Source organism: Drosophila bipectinata, chromosome 2L, assembly GCF_030179905.1.
Source record: "Drosophila bipectinata strain 14024-0381.07 chromosome 2L, DbipHiC1v2, whole genome shotgun sequence".
Lineage (NCBI taxonomy): Eukaryota > Metazoa > Arthropoda > Insecta > Diptera > Drosophilidae > Drosophila > Drosophila bipectinata.
Window position 1 is genome coordinate 9701180 of NC_091736.1, and position 25754 is coordinate 9726933.

Sequence of the window (25754 nt, forward strand, 5' to 3'; positions counted from 1 at the left end):
TGAAGCTTACATTAAAGTTGTTTCGATTGTTTCGAAGTTGAGCAACTAATGCGTCACGTTTCAATTCCTAAAATACTGAACTGCGGGTTTTCCACGGATGCCGGATATTCTTAGGAACGATAAGGCCCTCTAAGATTAACACTCGGTGTTAAAAAAATTTACGATAAATATAAGAATTCATATTAAGTTGGTTTCCACTATAATTAATTGGTCTATAATTGCTCTTGCACCAGTCGTTATGCCTATTTTAACTTTCTTTCCCATGGAAGACAAACCTTAAAACCTAAATAATATCCTTTATCTGGTCTAGCATACAATTCAAAATTGTATTCAGAAGAACAGATTTGAGGATTAAAACTATAAGAACTTTAAGTACAAAAACTATAACTTCCGATAAATATATGTTTTTTTTTTTTGACCGCAGCGCAAAATTGATGTTTTTTAAGAACATATTATTTCCCGATTTAATTTTTGGATCCCGGGACTAACCATTGCCGAACACTCAGAAACGACTGGTGTGAGATCGCAAAGAGCGTTCCCAATCCACTGATTTTCGTGTACACTGAAAATAAATTATTGACAAAAAATATTTTACTATTTTACCTTACTATTGTTAGATTCTTTTAGTTGCAATAAGCACAATAATTATAAAATCATCAAGTCTCCCGCAAAATACTTTTAGAGAAGGAGGTTGGCATAAGATATAAAAGAAATTCAGATATATTATTCGCCCTACTTTTCTTTCAGTGAACACCACTACAGATGCAGTTCGTCGTGAGCTGGCCGGCCTGAACTAAATGTATGTTAAACATGTGTTTTCCCTTCCGCAAATTTTGCGGCTGGTTTGTACAGTAGCTTGGTCGTTATCTTTACTCCAAAAACTATTTGGGTTTTATGGTTATATTTTCTGCTACACCGAACTGGAAGTAAAATAAAAGGCAGTAATTGTTATCAACTAGAAAGAATTAGGAACTAAAACAATTTGAATGAAAAAAGTGAATAATTTTATAGAAAAAGCTACCAAATAATGGTGAAATATTCCATAATTTAATAGATTCCATTTTTGTAAAAACTATGTAGATATTTTTAAAACCTAATTAGTCAATCACATTGTAATGGTTTAATTGTTATCTATCTTAGACTAATTTCCGGTTGTCATTTAAAGGATTCCGGTTTGGGAGCGTTCTAACAGTTGATTGAGACCCACGGGTTGCCAGTTGGTGAAGCTTCCGTCGCTCAGCATACAAACGTTTCTGTCGATGTAGCAAAAGAGCTTGCCGACCCGGTAGATCTGCAACAAAGAACTTGGTTAAGAAAGAGATCTAGACCAAGGAATCTCATGTCAGCTCACCTGTTTTCCCATTTCTCTTCTCCCGGGCAGTGGAGCAAAGATAATGCCTAGCTCGGCACAGCGCTGCGATACTAGCTCCTTGAACTCTAGTTGGGCGGGTTGGTGCATCAGATCCATCATCATCACGGGCGGTATCATTCCCACAGGAACGGGTCCTGGGGGCACTGGAGGCGGAGGAGCAGACGTGGGCTGCAGTAGGGCATCGCTTGCGCGGTGCATCATGTCTAGAGCTCGCCGCAGGTGCTCCTTTACACTCGGCTCTCGGAGAACAGCCTCACTGAACATGTTCTTCCAGTTGATGTACCAGCGAGATATATCCGCATAGTCGGGCGACTGGTTCAGCCACATCACCAACATCTGCATCCAGCGCGGGAAGAAATGCTTGTCCAGTAGCAGGGCCATGTACATGGGATCGATGAGCTCGTGCCACTCCCACACTTGATTCCACAGCTCCAGATCCTGGTGTAGTGGGCTGATGACGAATTCGCTAAGGACTACCTGCAGTTTGGGAACAATGTGACGCTGAAGGAAGTCCTGCATCTCCTCGGGGGGAAAAGCTTGTTGCCACGGCGTCAGCATGGCTCTCGCCGAACGATCCTGCGGCGACCAGGCGCGCAAAGCCTCGCCGAGCTTGCTACGGATCTGCGGATATACTGCTTCCTCCAGCTTATTGCCCAGAATGGAGGACCAAGGCAGTACCCAGCTGTCAATCGGAACAGTATCTGTAAGGGGATCCCAGCTCTGAACCCCGGCGACCAATCTGGGCAGCACGAGCGTCTCTAGCACAGAGTCGAGAACCCAAGTGGGCAGCAAAGGAGCCCAGGCATCGAGAAGAGCTGCCATGGACGAGTGCTCCTTCGGTTGCCAAGCCTCGGCGCAGGCCCGAAACGAGGGCATAACCCCTGCCCAGATCAGCGAAGAGTAAGGATCGAACACATTTCGCTGCTCCTGTTGCGCGGGGTCGCCCGTCTGCAGCATTGCTCGCCACTTCTTCACCATGTGTATGGGCTCTGTGGGGTGCTCCAGTGGCCGCCACTCGGATAGTTCTATCTTCAAGAGTGGGGCGATTACTCCGGCTGCCAGATCCGCCAGGCCGAACTCCTGGAACTCAGCTGCATACTGCTCGAGCAGTTCCCGAAACAGTCGCTCCGCTTGCGGCAAACCGATTTCCGGGTCCTCGCTTAGCCGTTCCACGCGGTCCAGAACCTCTTCGAGGGTGCGTATATGGTTATGCTCCAGCTGCACGATTTCCTCCAGTCTGCGGTGCTCGGCCTCCAAGGCTACTTGCTGATTGGAGCAGTCCCTTTCTTGCTTGTCAATGGCAATGATTTCCTGCTCGGATTGGCTCACCAACAGCTGCAAGTTGTGAGTCAGCTCGGGCATCGAGAACACAGAAGCTGGGGCAGGGCCGGCTCCCTTGTCTGATGGCTCGGCGTCGAAGAGTGTCTCCTCCGGAGTGATTTTGGCCTGGCCCAGCGCATGGTAGCCACTGAGAACTCGCTTCTCTGGCCCCGTCATGTCTATCACCGGAACGTTGCCCAGTTTCTTGCTGAGCTTTTCCGAAAGCAAGTGGCTGGACTTGTTGCCTTTGGCGATCACCTCTTCCACGGACTTGTAATAGTAACGTTTGCCTTGGCGCTCCTGTGTATCGGTGGCAGCGCCTCCCTTGCGCCACTTGTTCATTTGTTCCTTGAACTCCTTGGCCTCTCGCACATCCTCATCCACCTTGATGGCTCTGGCGCTTTTTCCTCCTATGCTGGCTGCTGTTTCTGGTCCATAGGCCCCGATGGCACCCCTACCTTTCCGCACGTGAGCCTGAACGGGCTGGGAAATGCCCTGCAGGTCCTTTCCCAGACCCTTGCCGGGCTCATAGCCCATCTGAAGGAGCAGCTTGGCGCCAATGCCGCGCGTGTGCTGCTCCCAGGCGCCCACGTTTCGGTCGCGATGTTGAAAGGTGGATTTCTCTGGTGCTTTGCCAAGAGAAGGCCGCTCCTCGTCCTCGGAGCTGTCTGAACTGTCGGAATCGCCCCGACGTCCGAAAGCGGGTCTAGAGTTTCCGCCCGAATCATCGCTGTTTTCTTGCTCCTCTGCATCCTCCCCCTCCTTAATTGCGTCCTTCTGATCCTCTCCCTTAATCCCCTTTTTGTTTTTCTTACCCGCCTGCTGTATGCCGCCGGCCACAAAGTTCACGGGCATGGTGTAGTCCTTGGGTTGGCGGGTGGACCGCCCCCTCCGCTTCCTGCCCTCTCCACCGCTCTCCTCATCGCTCTCATCTGCCCAAATACCTAGAATCCGATATAAAAAATGTAAATTCAAGGAATCAAGAAGTAAGAGGCTGATGTTACCGTAGATCATCTGCTCCTTGGTGTTGCGACCACGCGGCCTGTTAATATTAAACTCATTGTCCAAGTCATAGTCCGTGACTTCAAAGCGTTCATACTCGTTATCCGACATGGTTTACGAGTTATAATAAATTGCCGCTAATAACTAAGAAAATCTAGTAAACAAAACCTATTGGTATTAGAGATGGACTTGTGTGCAGGGCTGCCAACTCGTACGAACTTAGAATAAGTTGAAAAAGCGATAGAATTAGCGAAGAAATTGGAATGGTTGCTAGAGAAGCGTGATTAGAACAAAATATACATATTCTAAGAGATTAAATATTGTTGGGAAGTTATTCAGTTGGACACTTTCAGCCAAAACAACTACTTTAGCACACCTACCAACACTGCTTTTTGTGATTTGAAGTCTCCCTGTTATCGATTGAAAAGTTATCGAATGCATGGTGGGACCGTTTCCGGGAAACTTGATTTCCTGACGCGTTTTCCAGATTTAGGGCCTGCATTTTGAATCGCAGCTGACCAAGAACCCTGAAACGCATCAAAATCACTCAGCGACGCGAGGCGTCAACAGCCAACGCACCAAAAAATAAAAATGCAATAACATCGGTGATAAAAACAACTGCAACTTGAAGCAAACGCGCCTAACGATAATAATCAGTACAACCAATTAAAACTCAAAAGCTGCACGTTTTCCTCTTTAAACACCACTCTCCTCACTGCACTCTCCCCTCCGATGCTGCGCCGCGTGTGAATGATTTAGGACGAAATGATTTAATTAAACTTATAAAAAAAAAACACAAATTAATTCGCAATTAAACAAATCCAAATTACCACGTGCGTTCGTTCTCTCGAGAAGTTACTTTGTTGCGTTGTTGTTGTAGCTGCTTTGCGTTTGTTTTGCTTGCGGAGCTCTCTCCACTCGGTTGGCTCTCTCGGCGCTCGGGGCCCGCGTGGGACTTTATTTTATTGTAGCCGGTGGGCAGCCGGTGATTGGATCACCTTTGGATTAGGACTCTCCACACCCAGCTGAAGAAATGGTGCAGGTGAGATACAAAGATACAGTGGCATGAGAAAGCAGGAGGCCCTATACAAGTATTTGGATTAAAATGGGCTTTAAACCTCTACTAGTTTTTGAATGAAAACCCTCAACAAAACCATAACAAAGTCATTTAGGGCTTAGATTAACTCAATTAGTTGTCCTTTTTGTGGAAAACTGGGGGGTCTTTGTTCTTTTCAAGGGTTGCAGATCTTAAAACTCAAAACCTATCACAAATAGAGTCTATTTATAAGTAAGAGTAGCAAGTTCTCCAGATTTTGACTCGCTTATCCCATCAACAGACCCCTTTGTTTGCAACTCCTAGATTATCATATTTGAAAACACTCGGGATTTGTTCTGAGGATCCTTCCAAAAGTTGCATTTCACCCTGTGGGATAGTGACTGACATTTTGACGCAACCGTGCGACAACACCCCACCATCCCTTACTGCACTTCCCAGGGACCACCCCGTACGAACGGATTCGCGCCTCACCACCCCAACCCGCCTCGGCCAGAACACAATGCAGCTTCCACCCTGCCGCTGTCCCATGTGGGAATCCACCACCAAAAACCTGCAAATCCCAAAATATACGCTGCCGATATACAAAAACTCCCGATGGGGTTCAAAAGTCACAGGGAAAAATTGGCTATTAGATATGGCTAGGCCCGGGAATGAGTCCGAGTCCGAGTCCGGGTCCGGTCCTCTCGAAGCGTAATGAACACGAAAACGTTGCATTTAGTCAATTTTCCATCCACCATGGTCGGTGACAGGCACAGAAGTCTCACGATTCCACGATGGGTTGGTCTGCCGACACCCTATAGTTACCATTAAGTATTAAAAGCTATTATGCTTTTTCTATATTAAAATCTTTTACAAATGCTTGTAGTAACTAAATAATATTTAAAATAAAAAATAATATAAAAGGTAATACCCTCTATTGCTTCCCCCAAGTCGAGACCACTTTCTGGGTGCCCTGTAAGCAGGCTTATGTGGCAGGACGAACTCTGGTTAGTTACCTGTCACCGTCCCCCGCCAAATAAGTGAAGTTCCACTTTTCGATTTGAAATGCGTTTTGCGCTTGCCCCGGCCCCCGGTCCACCTCCCACCATACCTCCTGTCCAGTGCTGTCCATCGTCAAAGAGCATTTTGGCCATTTGCATTTGCAGTTGCCGATTCCCGGTCGAGTAGGTCCAGGCCTTCGTCCTTCCCCTGCATGGTGGTGGGTAGTGACTGGGTGGTTGGGTGGTTGGGAGGGAGGCCGTTTCACTGCTATTTGCATAGCGTTTTGGCCTGCGTTCAATAGCCTGATGTTTGGCCAAAGTTTGTTGTTGTTCTGCTAGTTGCTGCAGCTGCAGCTGCAACTCTCTTCTGTGGATAATGGCAAAGTGGAGCAGGATAGGGGGGCAGCGCGCACCATGCCTCACGCCTTCGCAGGCCCAGGCCATGGATGGTGGCTTGTGTAACTCTATACAGGCATGGATTGCACTCTAATCAGGCCAATTAAAGTAATGTGCAAGATCTTAGGCTCCAATAGGGGTTTTTCCAAAAAAAAATAATAAAAAATAAAAAAGGTCTTGAAATCCTACATGAAGTAGTCTTGCTGCTCAGACTCTCGATATTCAGGATTACTATAAATGGTCCTCAGTCTCCGTGACGGCCGAAATGGCACTACCCTCCACACGGAGGAGTTCATCACGAGGTTCCTAATCGAGCAGCACTCGCAGCGGCTCGCCCCCTGGCGATTAGGAAGCATCGCCAGGTGACTTCCCCCACCGAGGAAGTTGGCGAACCTCTGCGGCTGGTGGAGCTGCGACACCTGCTGCCGCGTGGGCGACTCCCGGTGCAGACGCTCCCGCATTCCGGCGAGGGCCCGCTGCGTCTCGAACGCGGCCTGGGCCCGGTACTGCTCCTCGCTGAGGAACTGCCGCATGTTGGGGGGCAGGGCGCGGCGGCGCAAGAGCTCGAAACAAGCCCTCAGTCGCGGCAAGAGCCACCAGAGCTTCGGAAGGAGGCATATCAGGCACACACAGGTCCATCCGAATCCGCTGTGATCGGAGGAACACAGGATAAGCCAGTAGCCCAGAGTCTCCAGCAGTCGCTGGTGCAACTTGTGGCAGCGTTCGTACCTCCAGATCCACGCGAGCCGCGTGCAACCGTGCAGGAACAACCACGCCCCGCCCACCAGCGCCAGGGCCACCAGCACAGGGCTCCCCTCCAGCGCGTACTTGAAGTTCGCCCTCAGAGACCAGTCATCCCGGATCTCTGGGTCGCTATCCGCATACAGAGAGGCGACTATCACGCAGATACCTGCCACGTGGACTCCTAGGACCGCCGCGGTGCCGTACAGGCAGGTCAGCGAGCTGCCCAGGCAGGGGGCGCTCACCTTGAGCACCAGACCAATGATGAACAGGAGCAGCCGATCCGGATTGCAGGTGATCTCCTCCAGGATCAGGGCGTACGGGTGCTTCGTTTGGATGCCGTAGCAGGTGTGGTCGTGGGCGTAGAGCGGAATGTAGGGGTGCTTCGCGTCGTAGTTGGTGAGGGGCCTTCTCTTGGAGCTCTGGGTGGCCTGGTGGTGGGCCTCGTAGATCTTCCGCACCGTATCCTTCATGTATTGCCTGTACGTCCCGCCAGCCGGCATCTGAAGACGCAGTCTGTTCGTCTGGAAGGCGTTCCAAAGGCTAAACTTGCTGGGGCGCGTACAAAAGATTTGGATTTCCTCGTGGTAGTCCAGATTCTGGTGCATCCTCTGGCCATCTTCGATGAAGGGTTCGTCCACCCGCAGATATTTGACCATTTGGTCCCTGGGCCATGTCAGGAAGGCGTTTGTGGCCACTAGAAGGCTCAAAAATATAAGAAACTTCATTGAAGTATGGTAGAGTTGTTATGGAACAGGTTATGATAGCTTGGGTTTGAGATTAGACTTCAGAGCATGCTTGTAGAGATGTTCTAATTGCTTGCTAATTTGGAAGCATCTTCCAGATCGAGGCGGCTATAGGCAGTGGAGGAATCATTAATTAAAAGTAGAAGCCACCTTCGGGGCAGTTCCCAAAACCCTCTGCCAATTGCCAAGAAAGTCCAAGGCAGAAGCTAGAAACCGAGCAGAAGGACGAGTCCAACTCAAAGGATAACATCAGAAAAAGGCAAACTTGAAAGGCTGTACCATTCAACTGAAAGGAGAAAGAACGCAGATAGTTTTTCCTTCGGATTATGACCAAAAATCGAACTGGAATTTCCACAGTTTCGGAGCCGCTCCTTGCCTTCTGATTCTGCCATGCGTTCGTTTAAAACGCATGATTTTTTTTTTCCATCCTCCATGTGTGTATGCATCTGCATGTGGGGGAGGGCGTGGGATGGTGGCTGGGTGGCCTGGTGGGTGGGCTGTGGGGTGGCGATGGGTAGCAGCCGGTGGCCTCATGCATTTTCCGTCTTTCGTATTGTGCGCAAAATAAATTGGTAAACAAGCAGAGAGCAGGCCGGCCAGAGCCACAGCCAGAAAGAGACAGGCTCGGGGACCCGGCCGAGTGGGACGGCAGATGGCCTGGCCTGGTCAATGGCAATACATGACATCCAGCTCGTACATAGTCCCCATGGCAGTTGTATTCACCTCGTCGTGCCTTCCCCCTCGTGCATTCTAGTGTGCTGGACTCCGGCTCTGGCTCCCAACTAATGCCTCCCCACCACCACGCAGCCCACCGCCCACCACCCACTCCCATCGACTCGACCGATACTCTGCCTACCCCCCTCGTCGTATATTGCATATCGTGCGTCTGTGGCATCACCATGGTTCTGTCTCCCCATTCCGCCCATCCCCCCTCTGGTTTTTATTTTCCTGCCTGCGAAATAGGCTGCGTTTCTGTCGCCGTCGCCGTCCTCAGTGACTGCGAACTGCCTCCATTTTCGCCAGCGCCGGCGACCACGACTCCCGATTTCTTCCCCAAAAATGACGCAACGCCTCGCCACGCCGACTCTGGCCCCCATCCAGATTCCGTACTCCCCCCCTGGCTGTGCACTTCCTCGCTTTTCCCCACGCATGTATTACCGCCGTTTACGTTGCTATTGTTGTTTTGGGGAACAATTTTTGCGCTGCCATTTGTGCACTGTAGTTCGAAATGGAAATATTATTATTATTATTTAAAAGGTTAGTATTAATTAAAATTAATACTATCCCTAAAGGTAAATCAATGGCAGCGAAGGCCTTCAGCTTACGGAATTATTATCTTTTAGGAATTTTTGGGAATACATTGTGGAATTTAAAAAACAAAAAACCAATTACTAATAATTTTTTAAAGAGGGAAATAATATTATATATGTTCTTTAAAGGTATTTTTGGTAATCTAGTATATCTTTAAAATTTATCAATACCCGATACTAAATTTCTCACAGAACCTCCCTAAAGATATCATCTAAAAATGGTGGTTTAATAAAATGATTACACCTACATACATATATGAAAACTAACTTGAATCTTTTCCGAGTTTTTGGGTATAAATTTTCAAATTATTATTTTTAAAAATATGTAATATTAAATTAAGAAAACCAGAAAAGAAAGCTCACTTCTCGCGGATCCGAAGTTAATATAACCTTTGCAGTTAAAAGATCTATCCCTATGAGAATATCATAATATAACCAATTTATACAATATAAATTTCAAAAATTAAAAAAAAAGTCCCAAGTCCCAAAAGTTTTCAAAATTGGAATTTTTAAATGAGAGGGTTATGGTTAATAAATGTTAATTACCCGATAAGGTTAATAAATTATGTTTTATGTATTATGTTTTTATATGATACCCAATACTTACTCTTATTATTTAAGTAGGAAAAGTGACAATTTTTATAAAAAAAATACTCGCAATTTCAAGCCAAAATATCCACTGTGCGAACCCAATCAGCTTTGGAGCTGTCGCTGCTGTGGCTGCTGCTGGTGCTGGTGCTGCTCTTGTTATGTGTGCCAGGCAAAAGGCCAAACGCATGTGTGGCCAGAACCCCACCTGCATCCCCATGAAGAGAGTATCCGATAGTATGTGCAGCACACACAACAGAGCCCAGGACACAGAGCACACAGTACAGGACGCTGTACATGATGGGTAAATAGGGAGCGAGCGAGAAGGACTGTTCGAATGGATCGAAGTGGCCACCCGGGCGAGTGGAGCGAGTGGGGCGAGAACCGAGCCTATGTACAGGCCTGGCCTGCACATGAGAGCAGAAAGCAGGCCCGACGGTGTGTGAGTGCACCAGTGCATGGGGTGGTGCCTGGTTCGGGATCGAACCTACGCATGTGGCATGTGGCATCGGCTGGACGCGGTAGCTGGACTCGGTAGCCTCGAAAGCAGCAAACGTATCGAATGCGCATCGAAACGAATCCAACGATGATTGTATTATATTGGCAGAGTTCACCTCCACAGCCGCCACCCTCTCCTCTCCAGCTGCCACCCCATGCCCATGCCGCCCACCTTTGCACATCCCCACAATTTCTGGTTGTCCATCAGACGTCAGTGGAACGGCGTGCACTTAACTGCCAGTGTGTGGGTGCGTGCATGTGTGTTTATGTGATGTGGCATGCCCCCCCAATCCGATGCCCCGCGCCAATACATATGCAGCAAATTGAATAAACTCTCAAATCAAATTTTTCTCCATTTCTCGCAGGGAAGAAGCACCCTGACTGACGTGGAGGAGTGCATCCAACGGGTGTCGGTGTGGGAGTGCCACCACTCGTATGTATCGTTGTGCCATTTAAAAGGTCAATGAAATGCAAACGTCGTCTTTGATTTGGACCCTTGCCTGCCCTGTTTTTAATATCTTTGGGAAAGGTTACTGAATATGTCAGTGATAGGACTTCTTAACTTTTCAAGAGTTCCAGTTAATGGCTGTATCTTAAAGGTGTCATCTGTGTAAGCAGGTGGTAGGAGGCTACTCTACTCTTCTAAATTTATGAAAAACTGTAGCATACTTATCCCTTCCTCAATATCATTATTATACTCCTTACATTTTCACCTTAAAGACTTTCAAGTCAGGCCCGGAAATCCATTCATGAATGACTTGATTAGTCACTCAGCTAATCCCACATCGACCTACTTTCTGGCTCTCCTTTAGTTATGAGCTTAAAGTTTCTAAGCTTGTTTACAACAATATACTGCCCACTACCCCACACTCGGATTACTTTCTCGGCTCGGCAACAAGTTCTCCGCAAACTTTCGGGCACACATTTTATGCAAGTAATACTTATGTATTAAATTCCAACTACTCTGCTGCCACCCAGAGGCACCCACAGAGACAGACACCCACACCGGCATGTGTAGATAGATTCGGGCAGGACACCCGACCGAGCATTGTTGTCGTCGTTCTCCTATTTGGCAAAGATAAAGTTTTGTAATAAAAATTTCTGCCGGCAGACAAAGACCGGGCTGGGAGCCAGGTGCGGGCCAGGAGGGGCGGGCATCTAGCCGGGCAGACTTTCTGTCTGGTACACGAAGTGTGTCAGCAACTTTGCCACTTTCTCAACATCCTCATCGTCCTCGTCGTCGTCGTCGTCGGATGTCCTTGCCCTTGGCCCACACACCAAGATAGACAATTTTATATGTATATATAGTATTCTATTCTATATATTTTTAGGGGAAGTGGCAAAGAACTTTCGCTTTAGTTCGCTTCTGCTTTGAGGACTGACACAGTTTGAAAGTTTACTTAAAGACTCTTCCTTGTTGTTGTTTCAATGAGTAGAATATATTTCTTCGGTGTTTTATAAATATTTTTTGTGAGAGAGACACACACCCTTTAACCGTATCCTGATTTTAGTAACCCCCCAGACGAGATTTGTCCAAGAATGTATGAGCTGGTATGAGCCGATGATGATGAGAGTCTGTAGCATGCGAGTGATGTGCTTCCGATAATATTAAATTAGAACGATATGCATGTAGTATCACCTAAAAAAATGCTAGTTCGTACAACTATATAAAGGCCCCCCCGCAATTCTATGACTTCCGTCTGATTCCGATGAGGCAGAGCACGAAGAAGATGATCGTCCAGCCGGACATCACCAGGAAGCCGTTGTAGACCTTGGCGTTGGTGATGCCCCAGCCCTTCTCGATTACGTTGCGGGCCGAGATGGAGGGTATTGTGAAGGGCAGCACCATCACCAGATCCTGCAGGAACTGCGGCATGCTCTCCAGGGGCCACAACAGTCCTGAAAATACAAATGGTTCTACAGAGCTTCCAAACACAGCTTCCAGACGAGATACAAACCGCAGAGTATGATCATGGGATAGAAGGCGCCCGTGGCCACAAAGTTCGCCTCAGTGTGTGACTTGCAAAACACGGATATGAAGAGACCTAGTGGGGCAAAGGTGTTGTGTTAATCCACCGACAGTTGTTTGTAATAATAATTAGACCCACCGAACAGCATGCCGCAGAAGGCGGTCAGAGTGAGCAGTCCGATCAGCGTGGTGGTGTCCCCATTGTTGTAGGTATCGAAAACCAGGCCGATGTACATGATAACCTCGAACGATTGCAGGGCCATGATAATGAGTTGGGTCAAGAGATGGGCCCACAGCATCTCGGTGGCCGACACGCCCGCCAACAGGGTCCGGTCCCAGATGCCGTCCATGCGCTCCGATATGAACACCGCCGCCGTCATCAAGGTGGCCAAGAAGAAGACCATGCTGAAACGATGTCCAAAGTGGACCAAGGTCAGGGTGGTCCAGAAACTGCCACTTGGGGATTGGGGCTACCACTTACGTCATGACCACTCCGGGGGCACAGTACTGCTGGAACTCGATGTCCATGGAGCCGAATATCGGCTCCTGGAACTGCACTGGGAGCTCGACGAGGGCCGCCGAGGCGTTGCAGTCCTTTACCACGCTCTTCATAAAGGCGCTGAACTTTTCGCGGAGCTTTCGCTGCATGAAGTAGGCCACTTGTTGGTCTGGAAGGAAGATCAGTGTCTTAAAAAGGCTCTCCCAGATCCGGCCACCTGCATTTCCAATGTACCTGTCATGTCGATGTGAACACTCAGCTCGGCGTGGTCCACAGCTCCGTCGCTGGCATGGATGCCGTCCTCCATCACCGAGAAGATCGACTCACTGAAGTTCTGGGCAAAGTGCAGATACCCCACAGTCACCGCCTTCTTGGCGTCCCTCAGGGCGTCCGCCTCGTTGGAGTAGTACTTCCGGGTGGCCACGTCGTCGCCCAGTTCGCGGATGTATCTGCAGGAGAGCTTGTTGAACTGGCAGCTATCCTCGCCGCTGTACACGGTGACCAGGTTGTCGTCGAAGCACTCGCCGTAGCTCTCCACCTCGCCCGAGTACACCCCCAGCTCCAGATTCGTGGGCGTCTTGCCGATGGCCAGGTAGAAGCACGTCAGTTGGATGAGGGGAAACAGCAGCATGAAGATAATACCTCTAAGAGAATGGGAAGGGGATTAGACCTCAGGTGTCTCCCACCACTATTCGGCCACTCACGAGGGCTGTCGGAATAGCTGGACAAAGTTCTTGGTCATCAGAGCCTTGACCCTTCCCTTGGTGGTGAAGAAGATCTTCTTGCGGTTCTCGTTGGGGCCCTCCTCGTAGGGAATGGGCGGCTTCTCCGGCGTGTTCGGTTCGGCGGTGTCAATGACCTCTGGAGGCAGCACTGCCGGGGCCAAGGTCTGGTTCTTGTTGTGGTCCATGATCTGCACCAGGTCGTCTTCGTTGCCCTGCCGCTGGCTGAGGATAAGGAAGGCATCCTCGATCGATTGGGTTCCAAACTTGATCATGATGTTGGTGGGAGTGTCCTCGGCCAGAAGCACTCCATTTCGCATGAGACCAATCTAATTTGAGTGGATTATGATGTTAATTAATGGATTATATAGTTCAGAGTACAGGTCTTACGCAATTAGCCTGCTTGGCCTCTTCTATGTAGTGTGTGGTTATGATCACAGCCAGTTTGCTATTCCTTGTAGTCTCCACAAGAAAATTCCAGATTCTAGAAGACATTCCATAGTTAGTTTCTATTCTCGTAGTGGAATAGCAAGATACTCACTTCTCACGCAGCATGGGATCCAGTCCCACGGTCGGCTCGTCCAGGATGAGCAGCTCGGGATCGTGGATCATGGCGCAGGCGAAGGAGAGACGTCGCTGCTGCCCTCCACTGCACTGCTTGATCATCTGCCTGGCCGGGGGCAGCTGCAGGAGCTCCTTGAGCAGCTTGAACTTCTCCCGGATCTTCTCGTCCGTGAGGCCGTAGATGCGTCCGAAGTAGAAGATGGTCTCCTTGACGGTCATCTCCTCCACCAGGGCGATTTCCTGGGGCATGAAGCCCACCCGGGAGCCAGGCACACCACTGCCCGGTTCGCCGGGCTTCACGCCCAGCACTTTCACCTCGCCGCCGTTCAGACGCCTCTGGCCCACGATGCAGGATAGCAGAGTGGTCTTGCCACACCCAGAGGCGCCTAGCAAGCCATAACTAGAGGGGGGATAGAAAGGATAAGTCGGCTGGTCTTTGCTTTTCAATTAGAACCTACATGGAGCCGCGCATCACGTTCATATTAAGTTGGTTGAGCACCACTTTCGGGTTCGACTTGGAGCCGTAGTACTTGCAGCCATTCCTCACTTCAACGGCCGCCATCTTGAGGTTGTTGTCTGCGGAATATAATACTTCTATTAACTACATATTTCATAATTCTTCTAGATCCCAAACGAATCAATTTTATCATCATAAATCATTTGCGTCAATTGGAGCCTGCTGCTGGATTTGGTTATGTATTTTATTGATTCGCCCGTCTTTATGACATACACGTGCCGAGGCGCCCAAACTGTCCGCCCAGTCCATAATTTATTTCAAGACTGCTATGGTGTGTATGGGTGTACTCTAAGTACTTGCTAATTAGCCAATTCTTTGCCCTCTCGGCGGTTTGTAAATTCTAAAAGTCAACTCAACTACTTGGCAGTTGGGACACAACCTATAGCCAGAGGGCTTTGCCCCTATTAATGGATATTATTATAGGAGGCAGTGTGAGAAACTATACAGCTTTTAGCTATAATCGCAGTGATTAAATTAAGTACTGGCACGCGTTGAAATAAACTAGCTAGTAAAGAGCCTAACTTCAGTAGTTTGTAATCGTTTTCTTCTGAAAGGTGTACTCTTTCTTTACACTTGTGCTAATTTATGAAAAAAATACCTGCCAGCAAGGCACTCGAAACAATAGAGGAAGAGTCGCCTAAGTGTCTTGAATAACAATTGTTATATAGACGAGTCTGTATACCTATAGATCAGCGTCAGTCAGATGCATTCTGAATAACAAAAGGGGTTGCGAACTGGGCTGACAAGGCACGAAAGAAAATTTAAATTAGGAAAGAGCTGTGAGGTTTGTGGGTGATATTTAACATTTTCTTGAGAACAGTCTTGACTGAGTCACTAGGGGGATATATATTTCGATAAGTTTCAAGTTACAAAACCCCAGTATTCGGCAGCGACCTCGCTAAACTGTCTTTGACCCACTTTGAGGCCATTCCATTGCATTTCTATATATTCATCCGCCACATCGGTACATACATATATGAGTATACCTTAGTATATAACAAGTAGATAGTCTAACGCGCCGGCGAAACAACCAGATAAACACTAAAAACAAAAACTGAACACGACACGCCCATAAACTGGTCGAAAGTAAACCCCGAAAAAGTCGAAAAAAAATTAAATTGAGTAAGGTTAGTACAAACAGTGGTGGTCATAACTCGGAGCACTGCCTTTCGAGACAGGCTGGTTATATTATTATTTTTGTTTGCTTAACATTGGCAGCCAGTGACGCAAAGGACCACAATTTCGGCTTTATGCGACAAGTACGACAAGTGTCGTATAAATGAGATAATCGTCTCAGTTGGAAGTGAAATAATACGAGTATGGAGCCCTGCATCAGTCTCATTTTCCCTACGATGTACCGATGTACCACTGTTAGCAAAATTTTTTGGAAAACCCTCCATAATTTCAAAAACAAGCCGAAAAGCAACAAACATGCACCGTGGAGCGTCATCAAGGTTGCCAACTGGTTACCGGACGGACTAGCCGCCGGACTGCTGACGTTGTGACTTAATTGCGAGCGGTTCCAAAAATTAGTGGTTTTATGGCTTATTGATGTATTGATGTTGTTGGCGGTGTTGGCTGCTTGGCTTCTTGTGGCCGTTACCATTGCCGTTGTTGCCTTCGCATATGCAATCGCTTTTTTATTTGCCAATGTTTTGCAACTTCTGCAGTCGAGGTGTGGCGGCCGTGAGCTGCTTAGAAACAAAATAAAAACAGACCTCCAAAGTGCTTTCTCAGCACCGAGAACTCCCTGGTGCTACCTTGCTACCTTGATTCCGTTTAACGGCTTATTTAACAACTGAAACTAGTGGTCTAAAGGCCCCCCCTCCCCATCTGATCCGATCTTAAGTGTTAGTGGGTATTTAGTTCGTGCAACATGTTGCAGCTCCAAGCTCTCCCTCTCTCCCGTTCTCTCTGTCTCTGTCTCTCTGGCAACTTTGCTTCCTTCTCACCTGCCTTGGCGACTCTTTTACAGTTTTCTTCTTTCTCTTTCATGTTATTTTTTGTGGCATGGCCACTTCTTATATAATGCCACAACAATCATTTCGGTTAAACTGCAACAGCAGAGGCAGCCACATACTCCCCAACAGCTGGACTGCAATCATTCACAGTTTCTTTTAATATCTTTCTTTTTTTTAATATTTAAATAAATATATTTCCTTCCATGCCTATAGTATTTTTTAACTTTGCACCTTGCTGTTATATTTCTACTTAATTTTTTTAATGTTTCAAGTTAATGATCGGAGGCGGTGTGGAGTGCCCGACTCTGTATCCAGTGCGAGGTTTGCTTTGCTTATTGCATGCACATGTAAGCTTCTGTGTTTGAATTTAATTTCTTGTCTAGGTTTGTCCCAGTCACGCTTTTTATAGTCTCTTATGTTACATCCACCGAAAAAATGTGGTGTGTCAGGTGACACATCATTTACTTTACGGTATTATTAGGTTTATTTATAGAAATGTTAATTACAGTCGCTCTATTTTTGTAATGATCTCTGAATATTATCCAAATATTGCCTCAAACTTCACTTGAAAAATTTTATTTTAAATATTAAATGGGTATATATTTATCTCTTAGTTTTCCACACTATTTTCTTTACGAGTTCACTGTGCCAGTATTTATAGTATTTTTAGACGCCTTACCTCCTTTATTAAATATTTTACTTTTCTTAAACACAAACCGCTCGAAATGATGGCTTTTCTTTTCGTAATTCTATTGCAAAAGTTTGTTGTACACAACCCTAGTTAACATACACTCGTGGTCATGGTCTGTGGCTTCAGTCTTGTTTTCGGAAGTTTGTATGTTTTTAAACACAGTTGTTATGTTCGGCTAGTCGGGCCTTAAACGAATCGGATTTCACTGGCTTCTTGCAACAGTATTATTTTGAATGTATACCGTATATATTATCACTTTGTATTTGCACTGACACTTTAAATAACATAATTAAATGAGTAAAATTTTAAATTTTGGGCATTTTTTTGTAGCCTAGCCACAGCCACACATTAACCGTACCGTAGTCAGCCTTATTGTGGCTTTTGTTTGACTTTCCTAGGCACAACACAGCGCTCTTTTTCTAACTTATCGTGTTGCGCACGCGCGCCTTCGGTGTTGCAATTTCTTTGGCGACCAGTTGCTGTTGCTCTTTCGTGTATTTTGCCGATTTTCAAGTGTGGCTCTTGGTTCGGCTCTTGGGTTATTCATTCAGCGCACAAGACAGTCTCGGTCGGCTCGGTCTCCGCTTACCCCAAGTGTCGCTAGCGAGCTCCGTTTCTCGACTGAGCTCGCCAAGTGCCGGATCGCGTACTCGCAAGCTCTTTCCGTCCAAGCCCGGCTTGCGCCAGCTCAGTCACCGCGACGTCACGGCGTCCCTTGGTGGCTACTCCGCTCGAAATAATATTCATTTAACGATTTGTGCAATTTTTGTTGTCTTCTTACCAAGAAAGAGCAAAAAAAACATTATGATAGATGGCGGGGAATTTATCTATAAATGCGACACAACATAGCTTAAATATGTCGGGGGTCTGCGAGGAGTACAAGGTACAATTAGCTGAGAATTACGAGGTGTTTTTTGTCCCTTAATACACTTAAATCCTAATAATGGTTATAACCTGTTTTGTTTTTAATTTATTCATCATTAACCAATCTAATATTCCCTGCATTTCATTTCAGGTATGACTTTATAGGTTTTAATCATCTAGATTCTAGAAGAAAACTTTGTTGCAAGTAAGAAATTCTAACAATAATGATGACATTTGCACAAGCCGAATTAGATATTGCTATTAAAAGTTTGTAAGTTCAGATGCCATTCTTTGGAATGAGGAAGCTCTCGAATATAGAAAATATTCTGGCTAATGTTTTGGAACACAAAAAATATATATCCAGAGTAATGAGCTTCAGTTTTACGAGGCTGATCTTTGAACGCAGACTAGAACCCTGGCCACAGGTCGGTATACAAATTAGCCGTGTTGTCATCAACAATTAGCTGTTTTAGCTGCGTCTTTGAAAAACAGTCACTGCCCCAAGAGGAGATAACTAACTTGTCGTGTTTGCAAATTATTTCCTCACCCTCAAACTCGAACCCCTTTTTTTGCCCAATTTTCGATACAATCTGCATACTATTAACCCATTTACAAAATATTTAACCCCAATTTACCACATATTGGATTTTGAGATGCTGTAGTTTTCAGTCGGAGTTTGCTTCGCGGTGTTGCACAAGTTCGCAAAACCCAACAAGTATATAAATTGGCTCAAAACGTTCAGCTTAGCCATTGTCTTGCCCAAGCATAAACTTTATGAGACTTGAAACAGGCTTGTTTGCTCACATTTCGATAGTTTTGTGTTTGAAACAATCGCTTCTTCGCAAAACAAAAGAAAGCAAAGTGAAGATCAAGTTTTGGGTTCATTCCATGACATCTGTCTATAGCTATAGCACTGGCACTGGGTCTGACTCTGACTCTGACTCTGGCGTGGTTTATCTTCTGCCCTGTTTAAGCCATTGGCTTTTAACATATTTTTCGTGTTCAAGGCCGTGCGATGGCGCTTTCTTTTACAATAGGCGACCTTGAAGCTGCGACTGCGCAAGCGCGCTTGGCTCTCGGTCTCGCTTCCACTCCCACTCCCCAGCTAGCTCTTTCTTTCCCACTTTTTGGCCTGGTCACCATGGGATGGCTTCAAAAAAATCACAAAGTCTATTTAATAATTTTTATTACAAGTTAGACATTAAAAATTAATATAATAGCTAAACAAATAATATAATTTTCTTTAAATATTTTATATTTTATAAATCTACAAAAATACCTATAATCATCCCACTGTCCAGCACCGTGCAGTGGTCTGTTAGCACAGAGAGGTTGTCGGCCAACCGACAAATTAACCCACTTAGGGTATGATGAACGTGCTGCTGCCCAATGGCTGCCCATTTACCCGCCACTGCACCTGTACATCACTTGGCCGGCCTGCCTCCTCCCTCCCTGGCGAGTTATTAAAAAGACAAAGCAATTGGCAACGCTTAGCCACCGATTAAAATTTTTTTGTATCATTCCCCCTCCTGCCAGTGTAATCTTTTCATCATCATTTTATTTCCATTCCTCCAGACAATGATTTGTTTAAATATCTCTGTTTCTGTTTTATTATTCAGCTAGTAGTACGAGTGTTACAAAGTCTATTTAATTTCCTTTAATGGCAACTGCGCCGTATTTTGTTTAGAAGGCATGGCTGGCTACAAGCATCTCCTGTCAGTGCAGCTAACATTTCCCCCACGTTCCGGCTGCCGGCATTGATAATTACTTCTTATCACAATCTACATTAATTAAAATGTAAAAACTATCTGGAATGTTTAATGTGAATCAATGAGATACAATAAAAACTAGAAAAAATAGGTACATGTCATAGTGGTTTTATCCATGCAATGGTTTTTAATAAACTAGTAGGGCCATAATTTACAAACCCATCTTGCTACATCTGGTACCATATTTATAAAGGCACATCTACTTGATTTTAATTAGCAAAACCTGTAGTGATATTATATTATAGATGACCAATAAAGTTTCTTTTAGAAGCCAAGCTAATCTACTAATTTTTATATATTATACCTTTTTTATATTTACTATTATTCTCATTTTATTTATATTATTATTCATCATAGAGCTTATACTATGTTACCTTTTTTAAAAACATATACAAGAAACAACTTAATTCCAACAGTCCGGCAACTTTTCTTCGACGAATTTAAATATTTATTTTGAGCTTTTGCCTAAAGCCAGTTCGGAAAGCTCTTATAATTTCTGGAGCTAATCGTGACTGGGTCAACTGAATACGTATTAAGCCAAGTTGGGATTAAACATTGGGATTTCAAAATATAAATCATAGCTGCGGAAGTCCTTCATAGGAGTTTCTATTACTTTTTATAATCTAAAAAGCATCACTGATTGCCTCAAAATAAACCAGAGAAAATAACACGTAAAATACATTATTTTTGCGTAAGGTCAACAAAGCATTTATAAGATATAATTATAGAAGACAATATTAAAAATTAGGATAAAGTACACCAAATAATATTTTAATTATGAGGAGAGAGATGGAAGGGCTTCTTCAATAAATAGTAATTATTCCTACCTCAAAGGAATATTTATTTAATTTATTTAATTATTTAAAAATAAAAGTAATACTCATTTTCTTATCAATAATAATGGAGAGCCCCCCTGAATGGGAGTGGATTAAGCGGAAGCTAGTGTTAAGTAAAATTCCGTCACGTTCCGGCCCCTGTCCCGATGCCTGGATGCTCCACAGCCCTCAGAGACGCCGACAAGCCTCGAAAAAAATCAAGACCCGCCGTGAGTCAGCTCATAAGAGCAGCGTCACTTATTTATAGACCTCTTTTAAATATTTTATTTAAATTATTTTTGCGCGTCGTGTGGTCAACAACCGGTATCAAGTTCGAGAAAACGGATATGTTTTTGCATACAAAGTCAAACACTCGTCTAAAGTCTCTTTCTGGGAGATCTGGGCAAACAATTAGCTATTATCGGACTTGAGCATTTCGAGCAACAATTACATTACAAAACTCACTTAAGCTTAATGTGCAAATATTTGTGGATTTATTTTTACTTGTTTTCTACGTGTTCAAAATCGGGCTTGAATAGACGAAGGTCTTAACACCAAACGACCTATAATTATAGGCAGAGGCGTAGGCTTGAGGAAGTGTCCTAATTTTAAATTTATTAGAGAGGTAGTTATAAAGGTACTTTGCTGATCTAAGCCTGGTCTTTTAATTCTAACTCCTTGTAACTCCCATGATAGAATCTTAAATCCTTATCTACTCCTCTGTCTTCGTATTATCGCTCCAATTTATTTATAAGGTGATTTTGGCTTCCACAAACATGTGCATTACCGTGTTGTGGATAGCACAAGGTAATTAATTTTTATATTAATTTTATTTTGCTTAGGGCGCCCATACCCCTTACTCGGGAAGTGTAAGCACTTTCGGCGTAAATCTTAAAAGGTTATTCCATGTAATAAGCCATAAAAAAGATGATTCTACTGATTCATTATCTTCCGCTTTACTTTAGCTGCTTCTTTTGTTATAAAACTTATTTATTTATTTAATTAACTAAGCCAGTTCCTGTTTAATTCCAAAGCAGTGAGTACTTTGCCGTCGAGCTTCATATGGTATGGAGTTGTTTTTTGCGTACATCTTTGAACTCTGGGCACTTTGGGTTTATTTTTGAGCTGCCTTTGCTATCAGGCCGCTTTTTCATTTTTATGACTGTTAATGTCTCGGTCAACGCTTTTAAGTCAAGTTCTGAGCTCTGTCCCTAGTCCGCCCCTTGTCCCCGCCCCAGCCGGTGCGTTTAATGGAAAGAACCGCCAGCTCGCCAGCTGTGGATCCAAGCCGGACCCACCGTTCGTATACGTAATTTTTGGGCAGGCATTAAAAACGCGCGACGCATACACCTTTCGGATGAGAACGCGTTCAGAAGTCAGTCGGGTATGAGCGTGTGAAAGTGAAGTCGAGTCCGAGCCTCAGTCCGACTTGGGTCAAAATAGTGCTCCACGGGCTGCGAGATCAGCCATATTAGTGGTCTTCCTACCCGAACCAAGAACTTCCCAAGCAATCAATCGCAATGTCAAATGTCACATACCTTCAATGGGGCTTATTGCTGTTGCTGTGCTCTGCAACCGAGCCGGCCAACACCCGGATACGTCGACAGAACCGATCGGAGAGGCTCTTGGCCGACATCGGGGTGCACCCCCAGCTATACAACCCGAAGGCCAAGAACGGCATACAGCCGTACACCTACATCGATCGGAATCTGCGGCACCTGTTCCTCAACACCAGGCAGTTGACTCTCAAGTGGGCCCTCGGGAACGTCAAAGCGTTGAAGAGCCGGGGCGAAAAGGAGGGAAAGCTCCAGGTCCAGGTGCCGAAAACAGAGCCCTTTCCCTGTCCTCTGAACAACACTCGATCTAGTAGTCCCCCCACTTCGATAGAGCGTCTGCGACCCGGGGACATAGACATTATAGCTGCCTTCGGGGACTCTATATCGGCGGGCAATGGGATTCTCTCCAACAATGCCCTCGACATGATCAACGAGTTCCGGGGGCTGACATTCTCGGGCGGTGGCCTGTCCACTTGGCGCCGCTATCTCACCCTGCCCAACATTCTGAAGATCTTCAACCCTAACCTGTATGGGTTTTCCGTGAGCAACAGCTTGGTGGTCAACCACAAATTCTCCCGGCTGAACATCGCCGAGCCGATGGTCATGTCCCGGGACCTGCCCTTCGAGGCTCGCGTGCTCATCGACCTGATGCGCCGCGACCCCAACGTGGACATGAAGCGGCACTGGAAGCTGCTGACCATCTTCGTGGGCAACAACGACATCTGCTCGGACATGTGCCACTGGGACAAGCCCGAGAGCTTTCTGGACCAGCACGCCAACGATCTGCGGCAGGCCCTCCGGCTGCTACGCGACCACGTCCCTCGCCTGCTGGTCAACCTGCTGGTGGTGCCCAACGTTCCAAAGGTGCTCAGCACCATGAGCCAGCTGCCGCTGCAGTGCTACATAGTCCACCGAGTGGGCTGCCACTGCCTGGTGGACCAGACCCTGAACAGCACCCAGCTGAAGGAGCGGAGCAGGACCGTGCTCCGGATGCAGCAGTTGGAAATGGACATTGCCCGGCAGCCGGAGTTCCAGCGCGATGACTTCGCCGTCGTGGCCCATCCCCTGATCTCCAACATCCAAGGGCCCATCCTGCCCGATGGTTCCACGGACTGGCGTTTTTTCTCCCACGACTGCTTCCACTTTAGCCAGCGGGGCCATGCCATCATCGCTAATCTTCTGTGGAACAGCATGCTGCTGCCAGTCGAGCAAAGACCGCGACCCGTCAACATGCCAGATCCGTTCGAACACGTGATGTGTCCCAGCCAAGAGCAGCCCTACTTCGTGGTTAGACCGGGCTAAGAGGGTCGGGCCGGAATAGGTGAAGGTTTAAGTGTTCCTGGGTGTTTATGCAATGCCATATCGTGGGGGAAGCACACCACTGATCCAAGTCTATTTATCAAAGCTGGAATTTGTTAAAATAACTTATTTTGTACATAAACTAGAGTTAGTTGTTATCGGAAATAAACTTGTAGTATAAACAGAAAATGTGTGGTGTTTAGATGAAAATTCTTCTACATTTCAATCGAAAAAGGTCTAGTATTTTCCATGTGCCATCCTTCGAAGGCACACCACACCCCACATGAGAAATAAAATTTCATTAAAATTACGTTTTGCTTACGCGGCGAGAAAGTACATATTTTTCCGCTTACTCTCAACAACCTTCTGGCATTCTACTTCCTCCTTTTGACGCTTTGCGTGACAACGTCGCTTGCTGGCATCCCCCACTCCCTGCCACATTTTCCGCAAATTATAAAAAATTCAAAACAAAACATCACAAATATTTTCCGCACATGCAGCTAAAAAAAACCAGAGCCACTTGCAAACCGGACAGTAGACTTTGGGGATGGGTGGAGACCCACACCCCATAGAATTCGTTCCAAGCCACGTATAAAAAATATCCATTTGGAAAAAATATAAAAAGTATACGGGAAGGGCTTACCTTACTTGGGACAGCGACGAAGCTCTTATACCCTCGGCGATAAACAATTCATTTTTAAAAAATCTGGGGACGGTTTTAATATTTCATTAAAAAAAGGACACTTGCCGAGTTAGAATTAATTATCTCGAAAACCAAAAATCAAAAGTACTGCACTCTTCACACGTTCCTGGGCCCATTCAGATATGGGGATTCAGATATAGAGAGAGTGGAGGAGGCCCTATTGCAAATATCTGCTCAAAATTATAATAATCTCAACAAGGGTAAAAAAAGTGTATATATTTTTGTAAACACGCCCATTGCAAACAAGGTTGTCATGGCGAGGGTTGTTGGAAAAAAATGGTTTTTTGGGCTGATGGGAGTCTGGGAAATTATATTAAAAATGCACTGTCCGAGAAGGGTATAATACATTTTTAAAAACTGAAATATTTTAAAGAAAGGGTAGCTTTGAAATGGAGTGATTCTGGCCTTTCTATTTCTCAGCTTAAATACCATTCCGATGAAACCACACAAACGGTCTTTATATTAAGTTATTAGACACTAATTATAATTAGGAATGCAGTTCAATATTTAACCTATACATTGCAAAACACTAACTTGGCAAAGTTATGGCACTTAAATGGCTGCATTAACTGTCTGTTGTTGATTTGAATTTCCAATTAACAGACACGATTCCACCATCCATCCCACCCTGTACTAACCTTTGACTGGCAAAGCGCCTTTCCCGCAGATTGTCCCACAACCTGTCAGTTTTCATTGTCGCGGAGCGCTGATTAAAAGACGCACTCCCCTGCCCTGAAACGAATGCAAAAATAGACGCAGTTTCCCGCAGAGGATGTCGCTGGAATCATTGGATAGCCATTAGCCTTCTCGTTGGAGCCAAAGGACCAACTTAGCAGACGTCAAAATCATACCCAGTGGCAAGGGAGACCCTGCCCGGTGCAGCAGTATCCGCGCAGCAAACAATGAAACGCCGTTTCCTTGGTCCGGCCCTCGTTTTTCCAGTCAAGGGGGGACCGCATCGGTGGAAATTGCCGCCTTATTCCGGGCCCGAAAAAAAGCCACCATGGAATGGCATTTGAAAAGCGGCGACGGTTCAAGCTCAAGTAACTTGTGCGCCATTTTTCGCCCGATTTTTTCTATTCTGGTGCTTGTTTTTTTTTTGGACATTTTTGTTGTTTGGGAACTCTTGCTCCATATCCGCCGCAGTCGCTGTCTGGATGACGTTTTAGCGCCGGTCGTTAGCGGTGTCAGGTGGCGGGGATGGGGCTAAGCCATGGAGTGGGACCTATGCGGCTGTCAGTTGCTTTATGAGATGTCCCCGCCTGTCCATCCGGGGCCCTTTGTGTCGGCATTTTCCACCTAAAAGGAGAGCCCTGCCCGCTGTTTAATGTCAAACGTGAATGTCAAGGTGCATTTTGGAACTAGCCCAAGAGTATGATACAAACTAAAAAGATTCGCTTATATCAGGATTACTCCTTTATATCTCCTGAAACACATCCAGTTTGGTTAAGCCCTTGTTTCCCAGCAGCATATGCATAAAAGTTTACATCTTTTCCTCTATTTGCGAATGCTTTTTTGCCATTGTTTGCACTACACTTCAACGCACTTTCGTCATTGATCCGGAGAGCCATGTAACCCACCCAACCCTTCCCTACTGCGTCCCACAGAAATCCGGACCCCGGGCTGGCTTCCAATTCAAAACTGCTGGCAGTGCCGGGCAATCGGAGTGGCGGTTTATTTTTTCCCTCTTTTATTTTTTCATTTTTATTGAATGTGCCTCCCCCGAGTTATATCTTTCCACTCCTTTCACAACAACTGACCAAACACAGGCTAACCCAGGCTAGCCCCAACCCCCTTCCCCCCTCTATATTACAT

General features: G+C 46.0%; 5 protein-coding genes across 7 annotated transcripts in view; 2 read left to right on the top strand and 3 right to left on the bottom strand.

The window, feature by feature from the left end:
- Positions 1–1025: 1025 nt before the first annotated feature.
- Positions 1026–3901, bottom strand: sip1 (septin interacting protein 1). Its single transcript, XM_017243451.3, has 3 exons — positions 3697–3901; positions 1352–3636; positions 1026–1291 (listed from the first exon to the last, which is right to left on the bottom strand). Exons 1-3 carry the CDS (start codon positions 3803–3805, stop codon positions 1160–1162), a joined length of 2526 nt encoding a protein of 841 aa, XP_017098940.2. The 5' UTR covers positions 3806–3901; the 3' UTR covers positions 1026–1159.
- A 286-nt stretch (positions 3902–4187) lies between these two features.
- Positions 4188–25754, top strand: part of LOC108126775 (neuroguidin) — a 29771-nt gene continuing 8204 nt past the window's right edge. Inside the window, exon 1 of the mRNA XM_017243457.3 lies at positions 4188–4736. Within this exon, the coding sequence (XP_017098946.2) occupies positions 4728–4736 (9 nt within the window). The 5' untranslated portion in view covers positions 4188–4727. The remainder of the gene's footprint in view (positions 4737–25754) is intronic.
- LOC108126774 (nuclear envelope integral membrane protein 2) lies at positions 5603–7653 on the bottom strand. The gene has a single exon (XM_017243456.3). It carries the CDS (start codon positions 7594–7596, stop codon positions 6313–6315), a length of 1284 nt encoding a protein of 427 aa, XP_017098945.2. The 5' UTR covers positions 7597–7653; the 3' UTR covers positions 5603–6312.
- Positions 11425–24145, bottom strand: LOC108126771 (ABC transporter G family member 20). Of its 3 annotated transcripts, none has more exons than XM_043212644.2 (10): positions 23880–24145; positions 14223–14340; positions 13742–14164; positions 13591–13684; positions 13183–13529; positions 12713–13122; positions 12461–12647; positions 12119–12384; positions 11969–12055; positions 11425–11909 (listed from the first exon to the last, which is right to left on the bottom strand). In XM_043212644.2, the coding sequence occupies exons 2-10, from the start codon at positions 14324–14326 to the stop codon at positions 11698–11700; spliced, it is 2130 nt and encodes a 709-aa protein (XP_043068579.1). In that variant the 5' UTR covers positions 14327–14340; positions 23880–24145; the 3' UTR covers positions 11425–11697. The 3 variants fall into 3 exon arrangements, with proteins under 3 accessions (XP_043068579.1, XP_017098943.2, XP_017098941.2); XM_017243454.3 differs by lacking the exon at positions 23880–24145 and adding an exon at positions 17523–17577; XM_017243452.3 differs by lacking the exon at positions 23880–24145 and adding an exon at positions 17292–17494.
- Positions 21715–23410, top strand: LOC108126772 (phospholipase B1, membrane-associated). Its single transcript, XM_017243455.3, has one exon. The coding sequence runs from the start codon at positions 21902–21904 to the stop codon at positions 23237–23239; it is 1338 nt and encodes a 445-aa protein (XP_017098944.2). The 5' UTR covers positions 21715–21901; the 3' UTR covers positions 23240–23410.

Coding starts and splice junctions, on each gene's coding strand:
- LOC108126774 (XM_017243456.3), bottom strand. CDS start 7,596: ATGAAGTTTCTTATATTTTTGAGCCTTCTAGTGGCCACAAACGCCTTC.
- sip1 (XM_017243451.3), bottom strand. CDS start 3,805: ATGTCGGATAACGAGTATGAACGCTTTGAAGTCACGGACTATGACTTG. Junction 3,637..3,696: donor CAAGGAGCAGATGATCTACG/GTAACATCAGCC, acceptor ATCGGATTCTAG/GTATTTGGGCAGATGAGAGC. Junction 1,292..1,351: donor GAAGAGAAATGGGAAAACAG/GTGAGCTGACAT, acceptor TCTTTGTTGCAG/ATCTACCGGGTCGGCAAGCT.
- LOC108126771 (XM_043212644.2), bottom strand. CDS start 14,326: ATGGCGGCCGTTGAAGTGAGGAATGGCTGCAAGTACTACGGCTCCAAG. Junction 13,530..13,590: donor AGGCCAAGCAGGCTAATTGC/GTAAGACCTGTA, acceptor CACTCAAATTAG/ATTGGTCTCATGCGAAATGG. Junction 13,123..13,182: donor CAGCTATTCCGACAGCCCTC/GTGAGTGGCCGA, acceptor CCATTCTCTTAG/AGGTATTATCTTCATGCTGC.
- LOC108126772 (XM_017243455.3), top strand. CDS start 21,902: ATGTCAAATGTCACATACCTTCAATGGGGCTTATTGCTGTTGCTGTGC.